The sequence below is a fragment of the Oncorhynchus tshawytscha genome, unplaced genomic scaffold, assembly GCF_018296145.1.
Source record: "Oncorhynchus tshawytscha isolate Ot180627B unplaced genomic scaffold, Otsh_v2.0 Un_contig_2270_pilon_pilon, whole genome shotgun sequence".
Taxonomy (NCBI): domain Eukaryota; kingdom Metazoa; phylum Chordata; class Actinopteri; order Salmoniformes; family Salmonidae; genus Oncorhynchus; species Oncorhynchus tshawytscha.
In genome coordinates, this window is record NW_024608176.1 from 27,501 (window position 1) to 51,097 (window position 23,597).

General features: G+C 42.1%; 1 protein-coding gene across 1 annotated transcript in view; it reads right to left on the reverse strand.

Annotated features, from left to right (window-relative positions):
- The window catches only part of LOC112240107 (NLR family CARD domain-containing protein 3-like), a gene marked incomplete at its 3' end in the record, with an annotated part of 18,677 nt that extends 762 nt beyond the window's left edge, over positions 1-17,915 (reverse strand). Inside the window, exons 1-5 of the mRNA XM_042312917.1 lie at positions 17,807-17,915; positions 4,828-4,944; positions 4,415-4,499; positions 4,057-4,285; positions 1,626-3,417 (exon numbers count right to left, since the gene is read on the reverse strand). Coding sequence (XP_042168851.1) covers positions 1,626-3,417; positions 4,057-4,285; positions 4,415-4,499; positions 4,828-4,944; positions 17,807-17,844 — 2,261 coding nt within the window. The remainder of the gene's footprint in view (positions 1-1,625; positions 3,418-4,056; positions 4,286-4,414; positions 4,500-4,827; positions 4,945-17,806) is intronic.
- Between the last annotated feature and the right edge of the window lie 5,682 nt (positions 17,916-23,597).

The window sequence follows — 23,597 nt, forward strand, 5'->3', positions numbered from 1 at the left end:
AAAACAGCTTTGAGGTGTGGAATCACAGTTGTAGTTCGACATGTCTGTGAGCCACCCCAGATGTTCATCAACATGACAGGTAAGTCCTCCAGTCAAGCCAATAGAAAACTGCAGGATCCACTTAATAACGTTTCTCCACCTGTACTCAGCACTGTTGCCTTGACTTTGCTGTACCAAAGTGATGTCAGCAGCAACCTGAGTCACTCTTAGGTACATGTCAGTGAGTCGTTTGGGAGTTGTTTAACAGCCAGCTAACCTCTCACCTCTATCCACTAGAAGAGTCTTTTGGGAGTTGAAGCAAGCCAGCTCCTCTAAACCTTTAGCCACTAGATGAGTCATTTGGGAGTTGTTTACAGACCTCAGTTTTATATCTTTATGTTTGAAGCCTGAAATGTGGCAAAATCCTCTAAACCTCAAGCCACTAGATGTGTCTTTTGGGAGTTGTTTAGCAGACAGCTCCTCTAAACCTCTACCATTACCAATGTCTTTTGGGAGTTGTTTACAACAAACATCTAAACCTCAGCCACTAGATGAGTCAGTTGTTTACAACAACATCCTCTAAACCTCTAGCCACTAGATTAGTCTTTTGGGAGTTGTTTACAACAAAACCTCTAACCTCTCTCTAGAGGTTTAGACCAGCGGCTACGGATACATTTATCTTTAATTCATGAATAACACTTCATCTTTTATCAATGTGAGTATTTCAGAAAATCACATGTTTTGAAAAAACGTGCCAATGTAAACTGAGATCCTTTATATAAAATATACTAATCTCACATTATAACAAAACAAACAATACATGTATAACACGATGTCCAAGTGTCATCTGATGGCTATAATCAAAACATAGTGATTCATTTTATCTATATTTATGTTTTGTGACTATCTTTGGCTGTACCAAAAATAGCTACAACAAAACATGCTAACCTCTTTTTACCAATTTGGTGGTGATCTAACATAAATATATGTTGTAACCTCTCTGTAAAACATTTTTAAAAATCAGACACGATGGGTAGATTAACAAGATGTTTATCTTTCATTTGCTGTATTGGACTTGTTCATCCACATGTGAAAGTTACATCTTCTATTTCCCAAAAATATGTTTTGAATTTCCAGGCCACATTATTCAGCTGAATCCAAAATTTTGGACATCAAACATAACAAGATAAAACTGTAAGTACTTCACTGTCCAAACACAATGGTGTGGACTATGTGTGTCTGGTAAACACATGTGGATCTGGTAAACAGTTATCACTTGTTGACCAACTGAACAGGAATACTGACCTCAGAGTCTCCAGTTTACAGTGGGGATTCCCCAGTCCAGCAGAGAGCAGCTTCACTCCTGAATCCTTCAGGTCATTGTTACTCAGATCCAGCTCTCTCAGGTGTGAGGGGTTTGACGTCAGAGCTGAGACCAGAGAAGCACAGCCTTCCTCTGTGACTCCACAGCCTGACAGCCTGATAAAGAGATCATCATGACTTCACAAACACACTGTTAATTTAACGAATGCATTTATTCAATGTGTTTTTCAACAATATTATATACATATTATAATACATATTTATCTCTAAACTGAATATTTCTTCCTGATGATTAGTTCTTATATGTCATTTTATTTACTCACAGAACAGCTCTGGAGGCTTTGACCACTGGCAGCAGCCTCAGAAGACCTTCCTCTGATCTGGAGTATTTCTTCAGGTCAAACACATCCAGCTCCTTTTCTGAAGTCAGCAACACAAAGACCAGAGCTGACCACTGTGCAGGTGACAGGTTGGGTTTTGAGAGACTTCCTGCTCTCAGGAAGCGTTGGATCTCCTCCACTAGAGAATGGTCATTCAGTTCATTCAGACAGTGGAACAGATTGATGCTCCTCTCTGGAGAGGGATTCTCCCTGATCTTCTCCTTGATGTACTTGACTGTTTCTTCATGGCTCTGTGAGCTGCTTCTTGTCTTTGTCAGTAGACCTCGTAAGTGCTTCTGATTGGACTCCAGTGAGAGGCCCAGAAGGAAGCGGAGGAAAAGGTCCAGGTTTCCTCTCTCACTTTGTAAGGCTTTATCCACAGCACTCTTGTAGAAAGCAACTTCAAGCTGGTGTCTGAATAGCGAAGAAAAGTTACTACTCGTTGAATGCAGTTTGACCATTAGATTCTCATTGTTGTTGATGAATGAGAGGAACACATATACAGCAGCCAGAAACTCCTGAATGCTCAGATGAACAAAGCAGTACACCTTGTCCTGGTACAGCACACATTCCTCTTTAAAGAGCTGTGTGCACAATCCTGAGTACACTGAGGCTTCATTGACATCAATGCCAGCCTCTTTCAGGTCTTCTTCATAGAAAATCAGATTGCCATTCACAAGCTGTTGAAAAGCCAGTTTTCCCAGTGACAGAATGCTCTCTTTATTCCAGTGTGGACCTGTCTCTTCTTTCCCAAGATACTTTTCATTCTTCTGTTTGGTATGAAACACCACAAGGTGTGTGTACATCTCAGTCAGAGTCTTGGGCATCTCTTCTCTCTTATGTTTCAGCATGTGTTCAAGGACTGTTGCAGAAATCCAACAGAAGACTGGAATGTGGCACATGATGTGGAGGCTCCTTGATGTCTTTATGTGTGAGATGATTCTGCTGGCCAGGTCCTCATCACTGAATCTCTTCCTGAAGTACTCCTCCTTCTGTGGGTCATTGAACCCTCGTACCTCTGTCACCTGGTCAACACACCCTGAAGGGATCTTATTGGCTGCTGCAGGTCGGGTAGTTATCCAGAGGAGAGCAGAGGGAAGCAGATTTCCCTTGATGAGATTTGTCAGCAGAACATCCACTGAGGTTGACTCTGTGACGTCCCAACAGATCTTGTTCTTCTGGAAGTCTAGGGGCAGTCGGCACTCATCCAGACCATCAAAGATGAACAGAACTTTGTACTTGTTGTAGTTGGAGATTCTTGATTGTTTGGTTTCCATTGAGAAGTGATTAAGAAGTTCAATGAACGTGTGTTTGTCCCCTTTCATCAAATTCAGCTCCCGAAAAGGGAATGAAAATACAAATTGGACATCCTGATTTGCTTTTCCTTCAGCCCAGTCCAGAATGAACTTCTGCACAGAGACTGTTTTTCCAATGCCAGCGACTCCCTTTGTCAGCACAGTTCTGATAAGTTTGTCTTGTCCAGTTAAGGGTTTGAAGATGTTGTTACATTTGATTGCAGTCTCTGGTCTTGCTTGTTTCCTGGTTGTTGTCTCAATCTGTCTCAGCTCATGTTCATTATTGACCTCTCCTGTTCCACCCTCTGTGATGTAGAGCTCTGTGTAGATCTTATTGAGAAGTGTTGGGTTTCCTTGTTTAGCGATCCCCTCAAATACACATTGAAACTTCTTCTTTAGATTAGATTTGAGTTCACGTTGGCAAATCACAGCAAGCTCATCTGAATGAAGAAATAACACAGAGGATATTAATATTATGTCTGTTTTAATGCCTACAGTATTGTAGTACTGTTATAAAGTTTTACATTATAATAATTTATTATCTTAACTGACTGTATAAATGTGTAAATGTTTTCATAATGCATTACAGACTGGTGTGACTGATTATATTATTATTGGTATTATTGATGGTATTATTAATCTGTTGTACATGATGACTCCTTGCTGTCCCTAGTCCTCTCCTTTTTCTCTCTCTAATTGACTTGTTAATAGCCTGTTCCTCTCTACTTCATAGGTTGTAACTCTGTGTTGTCGTGCTTACACAATGCTTATGTTTGGGGTTTTTGGGTTTTGTCAGCTGATGTTGCAAATGATAACATTGTTCTCAACTAGCCTACCTGGTTAAATACAAGGTGAAATATTTTTGGTATTAAAAATTAATGTTGTCTCTCTCTCTCCCTCCCTCTCTCTCTCTGTCTTTTAAAAAAACAACACATCCCTGTTGCTACTTGATGAGGTCACTAGGTGTTGTGTTAAGGCTGCTACAATATCATTGAGTTACACAGCTACTTTAGCTGTACTTTAGCTACAGCTTTTAAATGTTATAAAACAGCATTCAACATGAGGCAGACAGATCTTACATTTCTCCAGTGTGTCAGCAAGCTCCTTCTGGTTCATTTTCCTCAGGATGTGCAGTGTGATCTTCAGAGCCCCCTCTCTGGCACTGCTCTCCTGCTTCTCATCTTCAGCATCCACCACTTCCTTATCCTGCTTCTGACTCTCAAAGCCTTCTGGGAGTTCTGGACTAAGAATCCTCTTGAACATCTTCAGCTCGTTCTTCACAAATGTCATAATTTTCTCTTCAAGCAACTGAAATAAATAAAGTAAATAAGTTAAGCAAGAGAATAAATGCTTTCTCATTAACACATTAATGAATGATTGACAGATCAACTTTACTTGAGGTAAACAAAAACAAATGTACATAACAGGACCACATACACTGAATATGGAGGCCAGGTCTGTTTGATGACTCTGGGAAGACTGACCACTGAGAATCTCTGACTCTGATCTCTCCTGTTGGTTTCTGTGGACAAAACATGAGATTACATCTCCTCATCCAGGAGAGTACACACACACACACACACACACACACACACACACACACACACACACACACACACACACACACACACACACACACACACACACACACACACACACACACACACACACACACACACACGGAGGGAATGTTGTGTTTGTTTAATATTGTTTTAGGACTATGAAAATGGACAAAAGGATGAGCCTATGGATTATGAAAACAACAACAATAAATGGGAAAATGGGAGAGGAGAAATGACTAGAGACAGTGTTGTTTAACTCACTGACCAGGACCCATGAGTTCTTCTTACCTTTGTTCAGTAGAAAAGTCTCCCTCTCTAAAGTTTATAGGAGGATCCATAGACTGGTCACTCTTCATGGACACACAGCTGGGAACAGGGGAGGCTGGTCTCTCCTGCTGGATTGGACTTCAACACAACAGAGACAAACATTACATCTCTCATCTACTCTGAGCTCAGATGGGGAAACATAAGAAGAGTTTCATTCCAAAACGCTTTATATCACTTTTCAGAAATGTTGGTAAATTATCTGTTATTGTTTAAAGAGGCCAGTTGAGAACAAGTTCTCATTTACAACTGCAACCTGGCCAAGATAAAGCAAAGCAGTGCAACACATACAACAATAACAGAGTTACACATGGAGTAAAACAAGTGTACAGTCAATAATACAGTAGAAAATAAGAAAGTCTACATACAGTGTGAGCAAATGACGTGAGGAGGTAGGCAATAAATAGTAGCAAAGTAATTACAATTTAGCAGATAAACACTGGAGTGATATATGAGCAGATGGTGATGTGCAAGTAGAAATACTGGTGTGCAAAAGAGCAGAAAAGTAAAATAAAACAATATGGGGATGAGGTAGGTAGATTGGGTGGGCTATTTACAGATGAGCTATGTCCAACTGCAGCGATCGGTTAGCTGCTCAGATAGCTGATGTTTAAAGTTAGTGAGGGAAATGTAAGTCTCCAGTTTCAGCAATTTTTGCAATTCGTTCCAGTCATTGGCAACAGAGAACTGGAAGGAAATGCGGCCAAATGAGGTGTTGGCTTTGGGGATGACCAGTGAGATATACCTGCTGGAACGTGTGCTACGGGTGGGTGTTGCTATGGTGACCAGTGAGCTGAGATAAGGCAGAGCTTTACCTAGCATAGACTTATAGATGACCTGGAGCCAGTGTGAATATGTAGTGAGGGCCAGCCAACATGTGAGCGTACAGGTCGCAGTGGTGGGTGGAATAAGGGGCTTTGGTGACAAAACGGATGGCACTGTGATAGACTGCATCCAGTTTGCTGAGTAGAGTGTTGGAAGCTATTTATAGATGACATCGCTAAGTCGAGGATCGGTAGGCTAGTCAGTTTTACTAGGATTGTGAAATAGGAAGCAGATTCTAGATTGATTGTTGGTTGCTAGATCGAATCGCTGAGCTGATAAGGAAAAAATCTGCCCCTGAACAAGGCAGTCAACCCACTGTTCCAAGGCCGTCATTGTATCTAACATCTGCTAATGTGTATGTGACCAATATGTGTATGTGACCAATAACATCTGCTAACCATGTGTATGTGACCAATAACATCTGCTAACCATGTGTATGTGACCAATAATATCTGCTAACCATGTGTATATAACCAATTACATCTGCTAACCACGTGTATGAGACCAATAACATCTGCTAACCATGTGTATGTGACCAATTTGATTTATATCTGGGACTAAGTTTGCTCATGTGCTTTATGTTCTGTGTTTGTGAACTCCAGCTCAGATGATTGAGCTAAAAACCCTTAAAGTATCTGTCCAGTGTTTCCAGATTTAAATTAAATCTGACCTAAAATGTATTCAAATATGAGTGAAATAATTTTTCTTCTAATAATTGGTAATTTAGTTTATTTCACCAGGCAAGTCAATTAAGAACAAATTGTTATTGTCAATGATGGCCTAGGAACAGTGGGTTTACTGCCTGTTCAGGGGCAGAACAACAGATTTGTACATTGTCAGCTCGGGGTTTGAACCTGCAACCTTCCAGTTACTAGAACAACGCTCTAACCACTAGGTTACCCTGCCGCCCCAATATAGCAATTATTAATTATATATTAATTAATTAATTAATTAATATTAATGGGCCTGAACATTAATTCAGTCACTTCTGGTCGAAAAAAACGTATTTTCATTCATTGGGAAGGTTATGAAACTGGGCTCCACAGCAGATGCAATGAACTAGTTTTCATCCAAAAAAGCGTTGTTAAAAATGGAATGTGTCCAGCCTACTTGAGGTGCCCCGAAAATAATATTCAAAGGTTCGGTCCTTGGACACAGAGGGGTTAAACACTAAAGTTACCGTCCATCTAGTGAAGAGAGGAGAACCGGACAGAGGTAGCCTGCATCCGTCAACGAGAGAGGGAGAAGCCTCACCGGGATTTAACAGGTGGAAGAAACTACCGGGGAGCTCCAACAGTCCACAAGAAATGCAGACAGCCGGTGATGATGTAGTGGTAGCTATGGTAACTAGGATGCTGCTGGTAGAGTAGCTAGCTAGATTACCGAGATGTACTGGCTAGCTAGCAGGTCGTTGTTTCAGTATGATGTGTTGAATAAAGACAGACACCAATGTCAGGTTCAATAGAATGGTTTGTGCATTGTACAAATCCCTACAACTGGAGTTCGGGGAACAGCTAGTCGATTACCTATAAACTAGACTCCGTAACATCATCCTTTTCAATAGAAAGTACAAACATAAAGGCACAACATTAAGTTCTTAACAGTCAGGTCATAACAATTTCTTTTTTACTTCAGTTGTCATCTTCCTTTTTTAATTTAGTTTTATCATTTAAGAAAATATATTTATTTTAATTAACCGAGGGCAAGTTAACAGTCCCTTGCTTACAGAGTAAGCCTGTCCGGTGGCTTGCACAGCCGACCCACCCGTGTGTAAGTATTGGCTCTGACAGGGGTAGGATTAGGGGCACGGGCTGGAGAGCTTGGTGGGGTAGAAGCCTCACCTTCAGTTGGCCCATGTCTCAATTCTGCGCCCCTTACCCTTAGGCCTGGACTGTGATCCAGCTCATCTAGGTGAGTGTATGGCGTGTTCTGGCTTGTCTGCTCTGCTACGCGCAGATCCACCCGATTGTGACAATAGAGGAAGCCACCAACATCCACCAGGTAAGAATGTGGTGCAACTCTCTGCAGGCATGTGCCCAGCCTACAAAGTCCTGTGTGGTCTCCCGGCAGCAGTTTCATCCTTATCGTTTCACCCACCTCCAGCTCTGGTAGGTCTCGAGCAGTCCGGTTGTAAAAGCACTTAGCGAGCTGCTTTCTGTGACGCAGTTTGTCCGTGACGCCAACCATGACGCAGGGCTCCAGTAGCTTGTTAGCTACGGGATGGTAGTCTTCAGACGTCTGGACAGAAGGCTGGGCTGCTGTCCATGTTTTCGGTGGGTGTGTTCCTCCACTGTAAGATCGCTTTCCATGGATCGTTGCTGTCGCGCAAGGCCCTGCTTAACCGGTTTTTGCAATCTTGACAGCTGATTCTGCCTTGCCATTTGCTTTTGGGTGCCTTGGAGAGGAGGTCACGTGGTCAAACTCCCATTCTGAGGCGAAACGCTTGAACTGTGCAGTGAATTGTGGGCCATTGTCCGTGATTACTTTGTCAGGCTGACCTTGCCTTGCAAACTGCGCCTTTCAGTGGTTTATGACCGTCTCTGCAGACAAGTCAGGGAGCAGTTCAATTTCCCAAAAGTAGTGTGATCAACGATGAGAAGATAGTCCTTTTGTCTGTGGCTAAATAAGTCCATGCTGATGATTTGCCAGGCCCTTGTGGGCAGTTCGTGTGACATCATGGTTTCCTTTTGCTGTTCATGAGCGTACTTGTTGCATGTGGTACAGTTGCTGACAAAGTCTTTAATTTCTGCTTGCATGTTTGGCCAGTATAATGTTTTACGAGCCTGGCGGTAGCATGCGTCACCTCCAACGTGACTGTAGTGTATGCGGGTAAGCATCTCTGGACGTAGTGATTTGGGAATAATGACCTTCTGACCTCTGAACAAGACGCCATTTTGCACGCTGATCTCATCTCGAAAGGTCCAGTATTCTCTCACTGTGAAAGGTGTCTCCTCTTTCAGGTATGGCCAACCTGCGAGAGCCATGGACTTCAGTGACTGTAGGTGTTCGTCCTCGTCAGTGAGTTGCCTTATCTGGGCTAGGTGGTGATCTGTGACGTTTAAGTAGTCTGCCTGATTGATCTGTTGAACATCTTGTTGTTCCTGCTGTAGCGAACAGGTGGCCTGCCGCAGATAGGCAGTGCCTCTGCCTGCACATTGTGTTGTTGCCCTGCTCAGTGTGTCGCTGATGTACATCTCTGGTCCTGGCTTGTAAATGACCTTCAGGCTGTAGTTTTGCAGAGTCAGGAGCATGCTTTGAAGCCTCTTGGGCGCGTTGAGGAGAGGTTTACTGAATATGGCAATGAGTGGTTTGTGGTCAGTTTCAGCGGTGACCAGCTCTCGCCCATGTAAGTAGTGATGGAATCGCTGGCAGGAGAAGACGATGCTGAGGCACTCTTTCTCAATTTGTGCATAGTTTTGTTCGGTGGGGGTGAGCGCTCTCGAGGCAAACGCAACGGGCTGGCCTTCCTGCATAAGGCAGCATCCAAGTCCCCTTTGGCTGGAGTCGCTCTGGATTGTGACAGGCTTCATGACGTCGTAGTAGCGCAACACTGGCATGGATGAAGCCAGAGATTTCATCTCCTGCACTGCGGCCTCATGCTTGGGTAGCCAGTACCATGGTGTGTCTTTGTCTAGCAACCGGCGCAGAGGCTCACAGACTGCTGATAGGTGTGGCATGAACTTTGCAAGATAGTTTGCAAAGCCGATGAGACGCTGTACTCCTTTTGCATCAGACGGGTTTGGCATGTCGAGGATCGCTCTGACCTTGTCTGGGTCCGGCTTCAGGCCTTTTGCATCAGGGTTTGGCATGTCGAGGATCGCTCTGACCTTGTCTGGGTCCGGCTTCAGGCCTTTTGCATCAGGGTTTGGCATGTCGAGGATCGCTCTGACCTTGTCTGGGTCCGGCTTCAGGCCTTTTGCCGAGAGAATGTGGCCATGGAAGTGGACGTCTTTCACCTTGAACTGCAGCTTCTTCCGGCCAAGGCGAAGCTTAACTGATCGGCAGCGCTCCATCAGTGCCAGGAGCTTCACATCGTGGTCGCGTTCTGCTTCTTCGTCTGTGTCACCACAGCCTACGATCAGGACATCATCGGCGATGGGTTCAATGCCCTTGAGCCCAGCCACTAACTCGTGCTGCTTGCGTTGGTATATCTCAGGCGCCACTGAGACACCAAACGGGAGCTTGAGCCAGCGTTTCAGACCCCAGGGGGACCAGAAGGTAATCATGAAGCTGCTTTCTTCGTCCAGCTTGCATTGAAGGAATGCATCTCGGGCATCCACCAAGGTGAAAATCCTGGCCTTGGGAAGCTTATAGAGGACATCCTCTAGTGACGGCATGATGTAGTGGGATCGTTTCAGTGCTTGGTTCAGATGCTTTGGGTCGATGCAGACCCTCAGCTTCTCTGGTTTTTCACTATGACCATATTGCTGATCCAGTCAGTTGGTTCAGTCACAGATGTCATGTGGCCATCGGCCTCATACTTGTTCAGCTGGGCCTTCACAACCACTTTCATTGCAATGGGCACATTGCGAGGAGCACACTGGACTGGAGTGATGCTCTCATCCACTTCAAAGTGTACCTCCCCAGACACAGATTCAACATCGTCATATCTGCTGAGTAGTTGTTCTTTGGACAGGGTCCATGCTGGACATGCTCCACAATGTGCAGGTCATTTGGTGAACTGCATCAGTCCCAGGCGTTCGCATGTAGAGCCTGAGAGGAGAGGATGTTGACTGGTTTTACAATCTCAAACTCCAGCTTGTGTTTGCGTCCCCAAATAACACATTCGGTCTCAAAGGTGCCCAGAGAGCTCATTAGCTCTCCTGAGTACAGCTTTAGTCTAGTATCACTGGGCAATAGATGTGTGTCAGGTGCCAGATTGATTTTGTCTTTGTAGCTCATTACGTTGCATGTAGCACCAGAATCCAGTTGACATTGTTGTTGCTTGTTGTGTAATCGTAGTGTCACAAACCATTTCTTCCCTCTTGAGTGTACAGCCCCAATGGATTCATGCATGTAAGCGTCACTTTCACTGTTCAGCTCTGAACATTGAGTGACATCATCAACACAGTGAATCTTGCCCTCACTCACCCTTCTTTTGCTTATGAGACACACTTTTGCAAAATGATTATTAGTTCCACAAGCTCTGCATGGTTTTCCATAGGCAGGGCAGTGCTCTTTGCCACATGTGTGTGTATTCCCACAGTACATGCTACGGGGCTCTCTGTGTTCACTGTTCGTGGTGAATTGCTCTGCCTCGATTGGTTTAGTCTGAATGTCTGCCTAGCAACAGCGTGAACAGTATCAACGTCGGAGCGTGGGGTTTCGATTTCCATTGCTCTCATTCTCATGTCAGTGACTTCAGCAGTGCGGCACATTTCCATGGCAGTTACTAATGTTAAGTCTCTCTCTCTCTCTCAGTAGACGCCGGCGTGTATCCTCATTTTCAATTCCCAGGACTATTTTGTCATGAATCTAATCTTTCATTCCCCTGTATTCACAAGTGGCGGATTTCTCTCTCAAACAGGTTACAAAGTTGTGTACTGACTCACCCTCTTCCTGTTTGCAGCTTCCGAAAACGAACCGCTCGTAAATGACGTTTCTGGCGGGTTTGAAGTAATTCTCCAATGCATCAATATAGCCTTTGCATCACACTGTTGTCGTGCTGTGAGGGTGAGATTGTGCCGGTAGATATGCCTGCATTCGCTGCCCATTAAACTCCTCAGAGTTGCAGCTTGTACCTCGTTGGGTTTCTCATGTAGACCGGTGGCCAGTGCATAGTCCTCGAATTCATCCCTGAAGTTGTCCCAATTAGTATTCCCGTCCCCTGTGAGAACAATGGGATTTGGTGGCGGAATGTTCGCTGCCATAGCAATGGAATATGAGATTTCTTTGCCTTCAGTCATCGACGTAGGTAGTGATGCTAGCTAGGCAGCTAACAACGAGGTGATCAGTGTTGTGAGTAGGAAACGGTGTGTGTTCGCATATGGAGCATAACTGCGCCTATACTGTACTCAGCTACAAAAATAACAAACGTGTGTTTTCCGAGCCACTTCTGATACCATGTTTCAGTATGATGTGTTGGATAAAGGAATAAAGACAGACACCAATGTCAGGTTCAATAGCCTTGGTTGTGCAATGTACAAATCCCTACAACTGGAGTCCGGGGAACAGTCCGGCTAGTCGAATACCTATCAACTAGACTCCGTAACAGTCGTTCGTCTGTCCCTCGTCTCGATGATGAATCCATGAACCACAAATTGAAACAAGGATAGAGAGTGAAAAGTGAAAAGGATCTGGCTACACTCATACTGTCCCTGACCGTAAAGAAAAAAGCAAATTGAACAATAAACTTCGGCGTCTCAACACTGTAACAAACTCCGTCGTTGGCGCCACACCGAACGCGGACAGTTCTGTACGGGGACGCGGACAGTTCTGTACGGGGACGCGGACAGTTCTGTACGGGGACGCGGACAGTTCTGTACGGGGACGCGGACAGTTCTGTACGGGGACGCGGACAGTTCTGTACGGGGACGCGGACAGTTCCGTACGGGGACGCGGACAGTTCCGTACGGGGACGCGGACAGTTCCGTACGGGGACGCGGACAGTTCCGTACGGGGACGCGGACAGTTCTGAACGGGACGCGGACGGTTCTGAACGGGGACGTGGACAGTTCTGTACGGGGCCGCGGACAGTTCTGTACGGGGACGCGAACAGTTCTGTACGGGGACGCGGACAGTTCTGTATGGGACAGTGCAACACAATCAACTAAACCCAGTCTTTACAATGGGTTACATTACTAATATTCATTTTTATTATTATGTAAAACAAACATTCTATGTTTTTTTCCATTAATAATATAGACCTACATTAGAAATAATGTTTTGATATTTGATATGATCAATTTATAAATAATGTTTGATATTTGATATGATCAATACATTAATAATATAGACCTACATTAAAATTATGTTTTGATATTTGATATGATCAATCTATAAATAATGTTTAGATATTTGATATGATCTATCTATAAATAATGTTTGATATTTGATATGATCAATCTATAAATAATGTTTGATATTTGATATGATCAATCTATAAATAATGTTTTGATATTTGATATGATCAATACATTAATAATATATGTCTTGTGCATTTGGCAATGACTTATGTGTAATATTTATGTATAACAAGTGATACCATGTATGTCTGCATATCTCTAAAGCATTTTGTGTTCATTTTGGCAGATTAACTCAGGTTTTCACCCAGTGGCTAAGGAGTTGGACCTGTGGCCTAAAGGTGGCTGGTTCGAATCCCTGTGGAAAATTAGCCATTTGCTATCTGCTAGGGTTACGTGATGTAATTTGTCATTTGTAATTTATTGAGGTTTTGCACTGTGGGTCACCACAACCATATTAAATTAAAGCAATGCATGAAGTCTCTAATCCCACCTAGTCGGCAGATATTTAGGTCACCTCGTGAGCTGTCCTAAGTAGTTAAGAGTTAACAGCAGGTGTCCTAAGTAGTTAAGAGTTAACAGCAGGTGTCCTAAGTAGTTAAGAGTTAACAGCAGGTGTCCTAAGTAGTTAAGAGTTAACAGCAGGTGTCTTGATAATACTATAGAATAATGCAGTGAGTCAGTGGTTCCTGAGCCACATGTAATTGCTTTGGATAAGTTAAAATAATGTTTTATATTTCTATATGATCAATCCATTAATAATATAGACCTACATGCAACAGTATGTCTTGTGCTTTTGGCAATGATTTATGTATAATAATTATAATAAGTCACACCATTTATGTCTGCACAGCATTTTGTCTTCATTTTGGCAGATTAACTCAGGTTTTCGCCCAGCAGCTAAGGAGTTGGTGATGTGGCCAAAAGGTGGCTGGTTCAAATCCCGGGCCGGGAAAAAACACACCAGAAGTGATCTGATGACTGGAAGGCTGCTTGATTCACATCCTCTAAACATTAGAGGATGATCAGAACTCTAGAGGTTGTTGATCAGAACTCTAGAGCTTCTTCTTCACTGAACCCAAATATATACACTGCTCAAAAAAATAAAGGGAACACTTAAACAACACAATGTAACTCCAGGTCAATCACACTTCTGTGAAATCAAACTGTCCACTTAGGAAGCAACACTGATTGACAATAAATTTCACATGCTGTTGTGCAAATGGAATAGACAACAGGTGGAAATTATAGGCAATTAGCAAGACACCCCCAATAAAGGAGTGGTTCTGCAGGTGGTGACCACAGACCACTTCTCAGTTCCTATGCTTCCTGGCTGATGTTTTGGTCACTTTTGAATGCTGGCGGTGCTTTCACTCTAGTGGTAGCATGAGACGGAGTCTACAACCCACACACGTGGCTCAGGTAGTGCAGCTCATCCAGGATGGAACATCAATGCGAGCTGTGGCAAGAAGGTTTGCTGTGTCTGTCAGCGTAGTGTCCAGAGCATGGAGGCGCTACCAGGAGACAGGCCAGTACATCAGGAGATGTGGAGGAGGTCGTAGGAGGGTAACAACCCAGCAGCAGGACAGCTACCTCCGCCTTTGTGCAAGGAGGAGCAGGAGGAGCACTGCCAGAGCCCTGCAAAATGACCTCCAGCAGGCCACAAATGTGCATGTGTCTGCTCAAACGGTCAGAAACAGACTCCATGAGGGTGGTATGATGGCCTGACGTCCACAGGTGGGGGTTGGGCTTATAGCCCAACACCGTGCAGGAAGTTTGGCATTTGCCAGAGAACACCAAGATTGGCAAATTCGCCACTGGCGCCCTGTGCTCTTCACAGATGAAAGCAGGTTCACACTGAGCACATGTGACAGACGTGACAGAGTCTGGAGACGCCGTGGAGAACGTTCTGCTGTGTGCAACATCCTCCAGCATGACCGGTTTGGCGGTGGGTCAGTCATGGTGTGGGGTGGCATTTCTTTGGGGTCCGCACAGCCCTCCATGTGATCGCCAGAGGTAGCCTGACTGCCATTAGGTACCGAGATGAGATGCTTAGACCCCTTGTGAGACGATATGCTGGTGCGGTTGGCCCTGGGTTCCTCCTAATGCAAGACAATGCTAGATCTCATGTGGCTGGAGTGTGTCAGCAGTTCCTGCAAGAGGAAGGCATTGATGCTATGGACTGGCCCGCCCGTTCCCCAGACCTGAATCCAAGCACATCTGGGACATCATGTCTCGCTCCATCCACCAATGCCACGTTGCACCACAGACTGTCCAGGAGTTGGCGGATGCTTTAGTCCAGGTCTGACGAGTATATCCCTCAGGAGACCATCCGCCACCTCATCAGGAGCATGCCCAGGAGCATGCCCAGGCGTTATAGGGAGGTCATACAGGCAGGTGGAGGCCACACACACTACTGAGCCTCATTTTGACTTGTTTTAAGGACAATACAACAAAGTTGGATCAGCCTGTAGTGTGGTTTTCCACTTTAATTTTGAGTGTGACTTCAAATCCAGGCCTCCATGGGTTGATAAATTTGATTTTCATTGACAATTTTTGTGTGATTTTGTTGTCAGCACATTCAACTATGTATAGAAAAAAGTATTTAATAAGAATATTTCATTCATTCAGATCTAGGATGTTATTTTAGTGTTCCCTTTATTTTTTTGAGCAGTGTATAACTTTCAGTGGTTCCATATATTAAGGAAGTGATAGAAGCCTTTTTGGTTCAATAAGGAACCTTCTGTTCTAAGAGTGTATAATAATAAACACGTTTTTCTTTTGATTATTTAATTATCTACATCATGTTATTTCAAGTTATCCCTTTGGAGCACAATATCATGTTGTTAAATAATAATCCTAAATTGGGCGTGGCTACAAATTGGGCTACAAATTTTTTTATTTTTTTTATTTCACCTTTATTTAACCAGGTAGGCTAGTTGAGAACAAGTTCTCATTTACAACTGCGACCTGGCCAAGATAAAGCATAGCAGTGTGAGCAGACAACACAGAGTTACACATGGAATAAACAAATTAACAAGTCAATAACACAGTAGAAAACAAAGGGGGAGTCTATATACAATGTACAATGTGTGCAAAAGGCATGAGGAGGTAGACGAATAGTTACAATTTTGCAGATTAACACTGGAGTGATATATGATCGGATGGTCATGTACAGGTAGAGATATTGGTGTGCAAAAGAGCAGAAAAGTAAATAAATAAAAACAGTATGGGGATGAGGTAGGTGAAAATGGGTGGGCTATTTACCAATAGACTATGTACAGCTGCAGCGATCGGTTAGCTGCTCAGATAGCTGATGTTTGAAGTTGGTGAGGGAGATAAAAGTCTCCAACTTCAGCGATTTTTGCAATTCGTTCCAGTCACAGGCAGCAGAGTACTGGAACGAAAGGCGGCCAAATGAGGTGTTGGCTTTAGGGATGATCAGTGAGATACACCTGCTGGAGCGCGTGCTACGGATGGGTGTTGCCATCGTGACCAGTGAACTGAGATAAGGCGGAGCTTTACCTAGCATGGACTTGTAGATGACCTGGAGCCAGTGGGTCTGGCGACGAATATGTAGCGAGGGCCAGCCGACTAGAGCATACAAGTCGCAGTGGTGGGTGGTATAAGGTGCTTTAGTGACAAAACGGATGGCACTGTGATATACTGCATCCAGTTTGCTGAGTAGAGTGTTGGAAGCCATTTTGTAGATGACATCGCCGAAGTCGAGGATTGGTAGGATAGTCAGTTTTACTAGGGTAAGCTTGGCGGCGTGAGTGAAGGAGGCTTTGTTGCGGAATAGAAAGCCGACTCTTGATTTGATTTTTGATTGGAGGTGTTTGATATGAGTCTGGAAGGAGAGTTTGCAGTCTAGCCAGACACCTAGGTACTTATAGATGTCCACATATTCAAGGTCGGAACCATCCAGGGTGGTGATGCTAGTCGGGCATGCGGGTGCAGGCAGCGATCGGTTGAAAAGCATGCATTTGGTTTTACTAGCGTTTAAGAGGAGTTGGAGGCCACGGAAGGAGTGTTGTATGGCATTGAAGCTTGTTTGGAGGTTAGATAGCACAGTGTCCAATGACGGGCCGAAAGTATATAGAATGGTGTCGTCTGCGTAGAGGTGGATCAGGGAATCGCCCGCAGCAAGAGCAACATCATTGATATACACAGAGAAAAGAGTCGGCCCGAGAATTGAACCCTGTGGTACCCCCATAGAGACTGCCAGAGGACCGGACAGCATGCCCTCCGATTTGACACACTGAACTCTGTCTGCAAAGTAATTGGTGAACCAGGCAAGGCAGTCATCCGAAAAACCGAAAAACCGAAAAATTGGGCAATTGAAGGCATCTAGGGTGTAATATGTGTTCAATGAATATGAACATTGTGTGCAACGTTGTAGGCAACATTATTGGCAAGGGACTTGATGCCTTCTGTAGTGGAACACAAAAAGGATCTCCCCTCTGACCCGCCTTTCATCCCGACTCAACAAATACCCATGAAAAAACTGACAGTACCGGATGAACTACCCGCCTGGACTATGTCTACCCCTGAAGAACCAATCTTCCAAACAGCAGAACCTGACTGGGATGACTACTATGCCAAAGCTATTTAGAGTTGTTAAACGGGTGTGAAGAGTGTGTTGATATAACGGTTATATTGTAAAAAATATGCATTCCATTATATTAGCAATAATTAAGAGTAGGCAAAGTGGTCGTGTCATTTGAAAATTCGATCAAATGTCTAGCATTGCAACGAGTACAGTCAGGGTGCCGTGGAACCCCTGCAGTACCTCCACAGACCCTGGATTGAGAACCCCTGCAGTTTTCCACAAACCCCAGATTGAGAACCTTGATTTAGCAGATGCTCTTATCCAGAGTGATTTACAGTAAGGGCTTTCATCTTAATTAAGATAGCTAAGTGAGTATATCACATTCAAATATACAAGATACGAATTCCAGCTAAAAATATATAGCGTTTTGCAATACAAAAATAAAATATATATAGTATATATATACCCATCTAGAATCTATTAGTTAAAAATCTGAGAACAGTAATATTGAAGGAACCCATAAGCAACCATTTCTGATTAAAAAACAAATGGTAACATTTTGGAAATAAACTCATAATAATGATATCAAAAATTGTCATCTCACCTCTTAGTTTTGGTGTCATGTTCCCCAGAGAGACTCATTTTAGAGGCAGGGCCCCCTCCTCTCTCTCCCCAGAGACACTCATTTTAGAGGCAGGGCCCCCTCCTCTCTCCCCCAGAGAGACTCATTTTAGAGGCAGGGCCCCCTCCTTTCTCTCTCCCCAGAGAGACTCATTTTAGAGGCAGGGCCCCCTCCTCTCTCTCCCCAGAGACACTCATTTTAAAGCACTGACCCCTAAACAGAGATCCAGCATGTTAGTTGTGGTTAACACAGTAATTCTTTAATGTCAATTGTTATAATTTATTCATTATCTCTTATAAACATTTACTAACAGACATAGAAACAATCAGATGATTTAATGCAATCACATGAAAACGTAGTTGTGACATTTCATCTCCATGGTAACTGTCTAATAATAATAATAAGTCACTGTTTGTTAAGGTAGTTCTAGACAGTACAGCAACAATAATAATAATAATAATAATAAGTCACTGTTTGTTAAGTTAGTTATAGACAGTACAGCAACAACAATAATAATAAAATAATAATAATAATAATAATAATAATAAGTCACTGTTTGTTTAGGTAGTTATGGACAGTACAGCAACAATAACAATAATAATAATAATAATAATAATAAGTCACTGTTTGTTAAGGTAGTTATAGACAGTACAACAACACAAGGCCATGTCTCACACTTATTTTTATTCATTAAAAGTAATTTTTATTGTCTTTCAGTCTGTTCTTTTATAAATGTATCTGAGAATACTCAGACAGAAGGGCTAAAACGGACATGATTGATCTGAGGGGGAAATCATTGATCCATTCAGAAAGGTTTCATGTGTAAAGTAGACTAGGTTATAATGTATAGTAGTGGGTTGTTAGTGATATGTAGATGTTATATTATGTAAAGTAGACTAGGTTATAATGTATAATAGTGGGTTGTTAGTGATATGTAGATGTTATATTATGTAAAGTAGACTAGGTTATAATGTATAATAGTGGGTTGTTAGTGATATGTAGATGTTATATTATGTAAAGTAGACTAGGTTATAATGTATAATAGTGGGTTGTTAGTGATGTGTAGATGTTATATTATGTAAAGTAGACTAGGTTATAATGTATAGTAGTGGGTTGTTAGTGATATGTTATATTATGTAAAGTAGACTAGGTTATAATGTATAGTAGTGGGTTGTTAGTGATATGTAGATATTATATTATGTAAAGTAGACTAGGTTATAATGTATAGTAGTGGGTTGTTAGTGATATGTTATATTATGTAAAGTAGACTAGGTTATAATGTATAGTAGTGGGTTGTTAGTGATATGTTATATTATGTAAAGTAGACTAGGTTATAATGTATAGTAGTGGGTTGTTAGTGATATGTTATATTATGTAAAGTAGACTAGGTTATAATGTATAGTAGTGGGTTGTTAGTGATATATAGATGTTATATTATGTAAAGAAGACTAGGTTGTAATGTATAGTAGTGGGTTGTTAGTGATATGTTATATTATGTAAAGTAGACTAGGTTATAATGTATAGTAGTGGGTTGTTAGTGATATGTTATATTATGTAAAGTAGACTAGGTTATAATGTATAGTAGTGGGTTGTTAGTGATATGTTATATTATGTAAAGTAGACTAGGTTATAATGTATAGTAGTGGGTTGTTAGTGATATGTAGATGTTATATTATGTAAAGTAGACTAGGTTATAATGTATAGTAGTGGGTTGTTAGTGATATGTAGATGTTATATTATGTAAAGTAGACTAGGTTATAATGTATAGTAGTGGGCTGTTAGTGATATGTAGATATTATATTATGTAAAGTAGACTAGGTTATAATGTATAGTAGTGGGTTGTTAGTGATATGTAGATGTTATATTATGTAAAGTAGACTAGGTTATAATGTATAGTAGTGGGTTGTTAGTGATATGTTATATTATGTAAAGTAGACTAGGTTATAATGTATAGTAGTGGGTTGTTGGTGATATATAGATGTTATATTATGAAAAGAATATTAGGTTGTAATGTATAGTAGTGGGTTGTTAGTGATATGTTATATTATGTAAAGTAGACTAGGTTATAATGTATAGTAGTGGGTTGTTAGTGATATGTTATATTATGTAAAGTTGACTAGGTTATAATGTATAGTAGTGGGTTGTTAGTGATATGTAGATGTTATATTATGTAAAGTAGACTAGGTTATAATGTATAGTAGTGGGTTGTTAGTGATATGCAGATCAAGGTCTATACCTCAGCTATAGCCTACATATCATAGATGACCAGCCTAAACCTGTTCAGATCAGTTCACATAATGTTATAGTCCTACCAGTAGCAGGACAGAGAATGTACTGTATATAACCTACATATCATAGATGACCAGTCTAAACCTGTTCAGATCAGTTCACATAATGTTATAGTCCTACCAGTAGCAGGACAGAGAATGTACTGTATATAACCTACATATCATAGATGACCAGCCTAAACCTGTTCAGATCAGTTCACATAATGTTATAGTCCTACCAGTAGCAGGACAGAGAATGTACTGTATATAGCCTACATATCATAGATGACCAGTCTAAACCTGTTCAGATCAGTTCACATAATTTTATAGTCCTACCAGTAGCAGGACAGAGAATGTACTGTATATAACCCTACATATCATAGATGACCAGCCTAAACCTGTTCAGATCAGTTCACAGAGACCATCAGGTTTGTCAGCATGATAAGTGATCATAACTCAAACCTACTCTGACTATTGAATGTCTGACATCGACTAACCTTATCGTGTGTAGAAAGCCAAGACCAACGAGAGTTTGCCTATCTTTCCTACATCTCAACACATTTATCTGACTTCTAATGTACTGAGAAATATGTGCCACAGTTTCAACAGCCATTTTATAACTGCGTAGGCTACAAACATACTTTTAATTTCATATGAGGAAATCACATAACTTACAGTCACTGGTGCAGCCGCCTGTTTTCTTACAGATGAAGTAGCTTTCATAGACAACTCATTCAACCAGCCTAAACAACAGTAAATAAAAGATGTCAAATGGTCAAAGGAGAATACATGGAAGACAGGTAGAGGTATATATATCCTGATAGAGTCATATACATTAGAGAGAGGTATATATATCCTGATAGAGTCATATACATTAGAGAGAGGTATATATATCCTGATAGAGTCATATACATTAGAGAGAGGTATATATATCCTGATAGAGTCATATACATTAGAGAGAGGTATATATATCCTGATAGAGTCATACACATGAAAGACAGGTGTTTTGCTACAGATGTAGGATCTTAATTTGAGACAGTTTACTACAGCAGACAAATTATGTGGATTATAATTAACATTTTAAAGTGGAAAGTGGAAATGACAAACTTCAGAAGCCTTTTAAAACATCAAATACACTGCAAGTTTTAGTTTTCCTGCAACAGGGTGATCAAATTCAGATCCTACATCTGTACAGAGATGATGTCTTTATCTGAAAAAGGAAGTTTGAGTTATTAGCAATGGAGTTGCAACTGTCAGCTGCTGTAAACCTCTGTGATTGGATGTTATAGACCCCAATCTGAACAGTTTCTTCCCCGTGGTTATAGCCTTTAGATCTATGCTCACTCTACCTAGTTCAATATATTGTTGTAAGTAAACTTTGTGCAAACTCCACCGCCTGTATTCTGTCTCTTAATGTTTTCTTTCACTAGCAGCACCATGTCACCATGTTAAATAATGTGTTCAGATGTAGGATCTTTCCAACTCTGAGGACATGTCATTGTGATGTCATTTATTACATTTCAACCTGTTGATAAAGGCAACTAGAAGGCTGAACCCAGAAGACAACTCTAAATCAACACTTACTGATATCACTGTTAATATAGTTGAAAACAGCAGGCAGGGAGGTCAACACCCTACGGGCAGCCTGTGCTGTTAATATAGTTGAAAACAGCAGGCAGGGAGGTCAACACCCTACGGGCAGCCTGTGCTGTTAATATAGTTGAAAACAGCAGGCAGGGAGGTCAACACCCTACAGGCAGCCTGTGCTGTTAATATAGTTGAAAACAGCAGGCAGGGAGGTCAACACCCTACGGGCAGCCTGTGCTGTTAATATAGTTGAAAACAGCAGGCAGGGAGGTCAACACCCTACAGGCAGCCTGTGCTGTTAATATAGTTGAAAACAGCAGGCAGGGAGGTCAACACCCTACGGGCAGCCTGTGCTGTTAATATAGTTGAAAACAGCAGGCAGGGGAGGTCAACACCCTACAGGCAGCCTGTGCTGTTAATATAGTTGAAAACAGCAGGCAGGGAGGTCAACACCCTACAGGCAGCCTGTGCAGAAAACAGCAGGCAGGGAGGTCAACACCCTACGGGCAGCCTGTGCTGTTAATATAGTTGAAAACAGCAGGCAGGGAGGTCAACACTACGGGCAGCCTGTGCTGTTAATATAGTTGAAAACAGCAGGCAGGGAGGTCAACACCCTACAGGCAGCCTGTGCTGTTAATATAGTTGAAAACAGCAGGCAGGGAGGTCAACACCCTACGGGCAGCCTGAGTTGTTAATATAGTTGAAAACAGCAGGCAGGGAGGTCAACACCCTACGGGCAGCCTGTGCTGTTAATATAGTTGAAAACAGCAGGCAGGGAGGTCAACACCCTACGGGCAGCCTGTGCTGTTAATATAGTTGAAAACAGCAGGCAGGGAGGTCAACACCCTACGGGCAGCCTGTGCTGTTAATATAGTTGAAAACAGCAGGCAGGGAGGTCAACACCCTACGGGCAGCCTGTGCTGTTAATATAGTTGAAAACAGCAGGCAGGGAGGTCAACACCCTACAGGCAGCCTGTGCTGTTAATATAGTTGAAAACAGCAGGCAGGGAGGTCAACACCCTACGGGCAGCCTGTGCTGTTAATATAGTTGAAAACAGCGGGCAGGGAGGTCAACACCCTACGTATTGCACCAATAGGGTTAACCCACATGGTGGGAATTGTTACCTGGCTCACACAAAAGCTTGTCTCAGACACCACTTCTGACACCAATGTAGCAAACAGCAGGGCAGGGAAGTGAACCCAGGTTGCATGTGTTAAAGGTGAACAACCTACGCATCGCACCATTGGCATCAATTGGGTAACTTGGTTGGAATTGTGACGTGGCTCATATAGTGAGGATCACTACCCTATAGTGGAACTATGATATAATTACATTATCATATGAAATGTAGAGGATCACTACCCTATAGTGGAACTATGATATAATTACATTATCATATGAAATGTAGAGGATAACTACCCTATAGTGGAACTATGATATAATTACATTATCATATGAAATGTAGAAGATAACTACCCTATAGTGGAACTATGATATAATTACATTATCATATGAAATGTAGAGGATAACTACCCTATAGTGGAACTATGATATAATTACATTATCATATGAAATGTAGAGGATAACTACCCTATAGTGGAACTATGATATAATTACATTATCATATGAAATGTAGAGGATAACTACCCTATAGTGGAACTATGATATAATTACATTATCATATGAAATGTAGAGGATAACTACCCTATAGTGGAACTATGATATAATTACATTATCATGTGAAATGTAGAGGATAACTACCCTATAGTGGAACTATGATATAATTACATTATCATATGAAATGTAGAGGATAACTACCCTATAGTGGAACTATGATATAATTACATTATCATATGAAATGTAGAGGATAACTACCCTATAGTGGAACTATGATATAATGACATTATCATATGAAATG